This window comes from Electrophorus electricus, chromosome 22 (genome assembly GCF_013358815.1).
Source record: "Electrophorus electricus isolate fEleEle1 chromosome 22, fEleEle1.pri, whole genome shotgun sequence".
In the NCBI taxonomy this organism is placed as follows: domain Eukaryota; kingdom Metazoa; phylum Chordata; class Actinopteri; order Gymnotiformes; family Gymnotidae; genus Electrophorus; species Electrophorus electricus.
The window spans coordinates 10,356,982-10,364,807 of NC_049556.1; the positions used below are offsets into that span (position 1 = coordinate 10,356,982).

At 45.8% G+C, this 7,826-nt stretch overlaps 1 protein-coding gene across 2 annotated transcripts in view; it reads left to right on the forward strand.

Annotated features, from left to right (window-relative positions):
* The window catches only part of magi3a (membrane associated guanylate kinase, WW and PDZ domain containing 3a), an 87,777-nt gene extending 80,740 nt beyond the window's left edge, over window positions 1-7,037 (forward strand). Inside the window, exons 16-22 of one of the 2 annotated variants that reach the window (XM_027008476.2) lie at window positions 132-317; window positions 523-619; window positions 1,619-1,724; window positions 2,118-2,255; window positions 2,340-2,478; window positions 3,713-3,797; window positions 4,596-4,681. In XM_027008476.2, coding sequence (XP_026864277.2) covers window positions 132-317; window positions 523-619; window positions 1,619-1,724; window positions 2,118-2,255; window positions 2,340-2,478; window positions 3,713-3,765 — 719 coding nt within the window. In that variant the 3' untranslated portion in view covers window positions 3,766-3,797; window positions 4,596-4,681. Of the gene's footprint in view, window positions 1-131; window positions 318-522; window positions 620-1,618; window positions 1,725-2,117; window positions 2,256-2,339; window positions 2,479-3,712; window positions 3,798-4,595 lie in introns of both variants that reach the window. The other variant, XM_027008475.2, reaches the window with a different exon arrangement.
* Window positions 7,038-7,826: the final 789 nt, after the last annotated feature.

A 7,826-nucleotide genomic window follows, 5' to 3' on the forward strand; every position in this document is an offset into this window, starting at 1 on the left:
TTAAGGAGAATTTAATGTATTTTCAAAGTTATCAGTGAGTAATCGTGTAATCCTCTCTCTCTCGTTTATTATATGGTTCTCTTACATTTATGGCATTTAGATCATCACTTTGTCTTCCTCTGTTCCTTCAGTAATCCCTCATAAAATTGGACGGATTATCGATGGGAGTCCTACGGACCGCTGTGGCAAGATAAAGGTGGGAGACCGCATCTCTGCTGTCAACGGACAGTCCATCGTGGAGCTGTCCCACAATGACATAGTGCAGCTCATCAAGCAGGCAGGCACCACCGTCACCCTCACCGTGCTGCCTGAGGAGGGTGAGCCGCTGAACTCTGGGAAACGTAGTTCCATCCGTGACTTTTCCGGTTTAGAACCAGTGTAGCGCCACGCGGCGCACCAACAGTGGCGCTGTTGCGTCTGCCCTTCCCGCATGAGAGATGCTGGATTTAAAAACGTGGCGCGTGCACGCGTGCCCGTCTGCGTGCGTGTGCACTCCACTGACCCACCCTGTTTGTTTTTCAGAGCACAGCGGACCTCCATCAGGCACCAGCTCGGCCAAGCAGAGCCCGGCCACGCTGCACAAAGCCGTGGGCCAGCAGGTCGCCAGTAAGGATGACGGGTACGAGGCTGATCCCCAACAGCCCTGTCAATCACAGGGCGTCTGCCCACGCCCACCTCCGCTTCACTCTCCTTACCCATCCTTTACCCCACACTCCATACCTGCATGTTCCCTGGCTCAGCTCCAAACCAACTGCAGATCAGCTGTAGATGTCAGGGTTTAAATCCAATAACCACATGTCCAGATTGCTAGTCTGGGAAGATTACAAATGGTCTGTTAGCAGAAGGCCTGGAGTGGAGGTTGCCGCCAGTGTATGTTCAGATGTACTGAGAAGCATTGCTGGGAGCTCGCTACTGCCACCTGATGGGTGATGGACAGACTGCACCTCAATCCCCAGCCTTTGATCTTTCACTTTGAAGAGGATTGCCTGGCTCGGGACATTAAGCAGTTACACCTAATATTCACAGAGTCAGAACACAGTCCTCCCTTGTTTACACGCTTCTTCCTCTCCTCCAACGTGAAGGTTTCTTTATTTCTTTCTCAAAGCCAGGCACAATTCAGCTGGATTCTCAGTATGAAAGGGGGTGGACATTCTGTTTCGAGGCGCATATGGCCGCGCCACACTTCTGGACCGCTGCACGTTCTGTCTCGTTGCAGCACACGTCCTAACCAGCTGACTGCAGCTTTGTGCTACATTGTATGGAGTCACGGTGCACTGGCGTCCCGTGATGAATGGGGATAAGGATCCCAGTGTACAGTCTGTGGACATGTGGCAGCAAAACGCAGTACTCTGTCCTCATTATCAGAGCTTCGGTGTTGTTGCTCTCAGCAAGGGGCTGTGATGAGCTCTGTGGGGATCTGAATCCCAGTCTCTGTGCGAGAAGCCCGTGCTGCACCGTAGGAGTTGCAGCTCATATCCATATAACTCAGTCTCCTCGGAGGCAGACCAGATAATTCCATGTCACACAGAAAAGCGGGAAAGCTTTGATACTGCATCCTGGGTTGCTGGGTGCTGGAACCCCGTTTCTATGGTGATGGTTTCTATGGCAATCTTTACAGGAACGGCCTGGAAGCGGAGGAGCGGAAAGAGGGTGTGGCCTGGGCCGAGTACAAGTCCCTCCCCAAGAGTGAGACTGCCACGATGATCACCTCAGGCCCCAAACAGGTGAGACTCAGATGGTCTTACTGTGATGTCTTTCCTGCCTTACTGGCGCGGTTGATCTATGTAAGGGTAAAACCCCCATCCTAATGCCTGCTCCCAAAACTATGCATCATACTCGAATTCAAACGAGGGCTTAATGCTAAAAATGTGAGATGGGAAATGTGATTACTTCAGCCAGATTTCACTGCAGCCACCCCATCTGCATGGCCTGGGGAGTGACAATCCCATGTTACAATGCCCATGTCATTCTGTAACCTTGGTACTTTGACAAAATATCTAGCTTGGCTTTTTGGTTGTAAGAAGATTTGAGCAAGATATCTGTTCAGAAATAAATGGTCGAACACAAAAATGATTCTGGTGTTTGGGGAAAAATCTCCCTTGTTGTTTGCGTGGCAGGGCTGTTTCCTTGTGGAGCTGGAGCGGGGGTCTCGAGGTTTCGGCTTCAGCCTTCGCGGAGGGAAGGAGTACAACATGGGCCTGTTTATCCTCCGGCTGGCCGAGGACGGCCCCGCGCTCAGGGATGGCAGGATACACGTGAGTCCTGACAGCGGACCAGCGTCAGCGTGGTGCGATGGTTATTTCACATGAGGGGGGCTGACGGATCATTTGTCTTGCCAGGTGGGGGACCAGATAGTGGAGATCAATGGCGAGCCCACCCAGGGCATCACGCACACGCGCGCCATTGAGCTGATCCAGGCTGGAGGCACCAAAGTCCTGCTGCTCCTGCGGCCTGGCCAGGGCCACATACCTGACCACAGTGAGTAATGGATATGCCATAGAGCGGTCCAGATACGTGATCACAGTGACTAACAAATATGCCATAGAGCGGTCCAGATACCTGACCACAGTGAGTAACGGATACGCCGTAGAGCGGTCCAGATACCTGACCACAGTGAGTAACGGGGATGCCATAGAGCGGTCCAGATACCTGACCACAGTGAGTAACGAATACGCCGTAGAGCGGTCCAGATACCTGACCACAGTGAGTAACGAATACGCCGTAGAGCGGTTCAGATACCTGACCATAGTCAGTAACGAATACACCATAGAGCAGTCCAGATACCTGACCACAGAGAGTAATGGTCACGCCACAGAGCGGTCCAGATACCTGACCACAGTGAGTAACTTTTCTTTTTAACCATAGTGTATAGCTGACCGTAGTGAATTAGCTATGGTATACCAGCGCCTATTTCCTACTCTGAAGTACAGCTAGTTACCAGATACCCAAACACAGTGAGTTTATGGCTGATCACAAATTGCAGCTATTAACGTTCAGTTAGATCCAGTGCCCTAGGACAATGTGTTTGGAAAATGGTCCTTGTGCTACAAATATTATCCTTGAGGAAAAGGTGGCAATACTTTCACAAGTAGGTAATCTTCTTAAATTTTAAATTTCTCAGGAAGTTTCTCAGATTGCTAGCAAAAAAACAGTTTAATTCATTCTTAAATTACACATTTATTAATGAATGTATTGTGACAGGTCCTGCAGATGGATGTAATTTATGTTCTCACAGTGCTGTTGGCGTCCAGATTAATATTTATACCCTTAAAAGGTGATTTGCTACTGATACAGCACTGCTACCTGACAGAATATGCCAATGGATGTTGCGTCTGCTGATGTGATGTGATGTGATGTGATGTGATGTGATGTGCACTTTGTGGTCGCAACTGCACCCCCCCCCCCCCCCCCCGCTTTGCATACACAGTGTAAATATTCCTTCAGTCCTTGTTTGCATGCACTGCAGTCTGTTCTCCAGAGCGGCTCTCCAGAGCGGCTCTCCAGAGCGGCTCTCCAGAGCGGTTCAGACGACAGTGTTGTGAACCTTCCCGTTTCCCTACACATGCCTTTCTCAGTCTGTCAATCTCTTGCTTTCTGTCTTTATCTCACTCTTGCCTCTGCTCTTTGTCTTGCTCTATCACTCTTTGCTCTCTCTCTCTCTCTCTCTCTCTCTCTCTCTCTCTCTCTCTCTGTCTGTCTGTCTCCTCTTTAGGCCTGAACTCTTCTTCCACGCTGTGCTTCTACATGAAACCAGAGCATCACTAAAGACTCCTCTTGGTCTGTCCCTTGTAGCCTTGGTAAACGTCGCTCTTCCTCTACTAAGCATGACTGTCCTGGTGTTTACAGCTGCTCTTCTTGTGATTGCTGCTCTCTCCTAAGCTTTATCGTAAGCAGAGATCAGCGCCTCTGCAGAGGAATAAACACTGATGTGCACCTTCGCCTTGCTTGCCAACATCATTTACATAAAAAGCGATTATATCTTGTGCAATATATAGTTGCTTGACTAATTATTGAAATTGCTTGTTGATTCATCCAAGGATATAACAATAATAGCCAACCAATTAGATGCAAAATTGCTGTGACTAAGTAATGTTTTACCACTGAGGATTATTATCACTGCTGTAAGGCAAGGATTATTCTTTTGAATCTTAAACTCGCCTTTGCCTTCTGGGGCACAAGCGTGCTTGCGCCTTGAGTAAAACACAAAACTCCCTTCCTGATTCACCTTGGTTGACACTTTTTTTTGCTCCCTCGCCTCTAGCAGCAGCCCTGAGGAAAAACAGAAATGTTGGCGCTGAGCCGACTAAGACTCACTCCGGCAGTGATGCTAATCACGGTTACTTAAGGCCAAAAACCCAGCAGGGTGTACACCCAGAACCTTTTTTGTGCATAAATGGGTCAAGAAAGACAGTAATTGTGTATAGTTTGTACCTTCAGACTAAGATTTTAGTTTTTTAAATTTCCAGAAGCCTATTTGTACAAGAAAAAAAAAATTGTATCCGTTCTCTAGTACATGACTGCCACCTTTTGATCTTGTTTCTGATCATTTCCTGAGAGCTGTTTTTAATTGAATTAATGTTCCATGTTGGTTTCAGGCATCAAGGAGATGGCGACAGGCCCGCACGCAAACTTTTCAAGATCCCCTGCACCTGATGAGCCATCGGCACTAGCACCTCTGCCCTCCGCCTCCATCTCATCCTTGGAGAGCGCCCACTCTCCCACCTGGACCACGACCCCAGAGGAAGTCCCTTCCCCAGCCTCAGCTCCCTCCCGTGGGCAACATTCCCAGCCCAGAGATCCTAGAGCCCAACCCAGGAAGAGTGACTCAAGCGAAAACCCCGCCAGCCCCTGGTGGGTGGACGCACCGAGCTTGGAGGTGAAGGAGCGTTCCCGCAGCCCGCGGAAAGTGGAAAAGAAGCCCTCTGCCAGTTCAAGGAGCAAGAACATGCACTCCAGCATGCAGAGCCTGGACATGTACACAGACAAAAAATCCCCGCGGGAGAGGGAGAGTCGCTCAGCTAGCCCCAGGAAGAGCCCCAGGAAGGAGCAGGAGACTGGGACCAGGCAGCTGTCCAGGGCACAGGAGGAACCACTGAGGCAGTTTGATGAACTGAGGCCCACCGCTGGCCCTGGAGCATCGAGAGATAGAAGGCGCAAGGGTGAGGACGTTGAGTTCCTCCGACAGGATAAGGAGACTGGGGAGACCAAGCCTGAAATGGAACGCCGTCTCCTGGAGAAGGGGGCACAGAGAGAGGAGGCACCTCCCTGGTCTCACATACCCATGGAGAGGGCGGTAGCAGAGCCTCAGGCCAGCTTGCCGACACACAAGGGTCAGCGGGAGAAGGACAGAGAGGTGAAAGAAGGCTGGCCCAAAGGATTGGTGGCCGAGGAGGGGAAGAGAGAGACGAGGGGGTCTATCAGCGTCCCGCCAGAGATCTCCTGGAACGGGAATGCCAAGAAAGCCCCCATAACCCCTGGTCCATGGAAAGTCCCCAGCTCTGCTAAGATCCAGTCTCAGGTGGAAGGGATCTGAGAGAGTCAGCGCGAATCAGAGTGGAATCGGCAGAACAGCGAGGCTACCTGTGGCCAAACGATGGATTCTCTCAATCACTGTGTATTTGATGCATATTTTTTACATGACGTTTACAGCATGCTGTATGTTCATGGACTCTGAGATGGTATTTGGTGTCCTGAAGGATCTGTTCAGTCGGTGTGTCCTCGTCCAAGGCAGGTGCATGTGTCCCTGGTAAGACACCTCGGTCCTGTATTGTGCCAATCATAGACTTCTGCTTTTGAAAGGCTCGACACAAAACCCAGCGCTCCTGTGAAACCCTGTAAGGTGTGAAAATTGAAACGCTTCGTTTTCCAGAAGTGTGAATGAACGTTTTGTCTGTTTTTGATTTTGTTCTTATTTCACACTCATGCAAAGATTCGGAAACGTGTATGCGGTCAGTTACATTGTATTGTTACACCCATTTTGATTTGCTGCATGTCTGTGCAGTGTGAAACTCAATGCATCTGTGCTGTTTGTTTAGCCATGTGAAGGCTAGAATAACTATACGTAGCTAACATGGTTAACCAAGAATGAAAGCTAAAGTTGGCTTCACTGCATTCATTCAGTGCTGGGCACAGTAGCATGGCTTGATTGTGCCATCCTTTGACATGCAGTCCAAACAGGTAATCAGGGTGTGCGCAGACACAGTATTTAGCCTGAACGTTAGTTACCAGCTTTGTCGTGTATTTTAGATCCTTTTCCAAAGGTTGATACATATCCATCTTTAAGCGACCAGACACTTGTGCTTTAGTATATTGTTTACTATGTGTGTCTATGAAGCCTGTATGATTAATTCAAATGAAAATGTACAGAAATTATATAGACATTTGCAGTGATGTGTGAACATTGTGGTTCAGCTCAGATTCTGAAGAGCTTGTTTCACCCGAGAGCCCACTTCTGTTCATCACATATTTAAGGGTATGTATGTTTCATATCACTGTAGCTTTTACAGCTATATTTTGTAGACCATATAGCATGGTGTGTGCATTGACGTGGACTAAACACTTTGTCATATCATTGAGATGAATGAAGATAAGGTATCTGCGAGTAAATCATATTTTTGCATACAATCTAACCAATATATTTTGTCTTATTTCTTTCTAACTTGGATAGCACTAATGAATCTGCTTTTTTTTTTTTTTGGTAATGCAATACTAACTTGATCTTATTGAGTATGTGTATCCAAAACAAGAACACGTTCTCTCTACATACATTCTATGCTTGTTTGAAAGCTCCAAAGTAATGTAAGAAAATGGTCTAACTTAAACTCATGTAGCACATCAAATGTAGCTCATTTGAACGTACGTCTATGTGGGCTGTGAAATGTGGCTCAGACTACATTCCCATATCGATTTGTCTGTAAAATGCCCTCTGACACGTGATTAGGGTTACCATGAGCATATCAAAATGTATACACAGTAGTCTACAAATTCTCAAGTTTAAAAAGCCATTGTGATTCTCATTATGTGTGTGATTTTGTGCAGTTTTGTCTTCTTTTCCCCCCTTCTATTCAAAAGTAGGAAGTAGAACAAGTAGCAGCTTTGATACTTCTCCAGCTGATTTTGTGTTTTGTGACACATATCCAAATAATTCATTTTACTATTAGTTGGCTGGTTTGATATTTAAAAAATATATATATATGCAAATTGCCTGATATTCAAAAACTGGTCTTGATAAAGTATGTGAAACCTTTACTGACTACTGACATGAGCTTACTGAAAATGAAACTGGGTGTGTTCCGTTCCTGTGATTTTGTTTGTCTTGTATCTTATGTACATAAAACTGGGGCCTTGCTTTGCTTTACCTTACAGAAAAAAGAAACCATTTTACTCTCTATATCATAGTAGTTGTAAATGTTTATAAAATGTACAGCACCTGTATAAATACTTTTCATCATTCAAAAAAAAAAAAAAAATCTGTAAATCACCCCATTATTTTTTTAAGTAATTAAAAAGATGAGTATATAAATAAATATATATAAAACGGTGAAAGAAATTAATCTGGTCATGACATTCTGTTCATGCACTGATAAATAAAGTTTTAACTAAAATAATTTTTGTGTTCTGATTTTTATTAGGTCTGGTTCCTATGGTCGTTTTGAAATTACCTTTGTTTTAGCGAAATATTATTATTATTATTATTATTATTATTATTATTATTAATAATAATAATAATAATAATTATTATTATTATTATTATTATTATTATTATTATTATTATCACAGATAAATTTTTGACCTTAATATTAACACGTGTACTATAGTTTATTGCA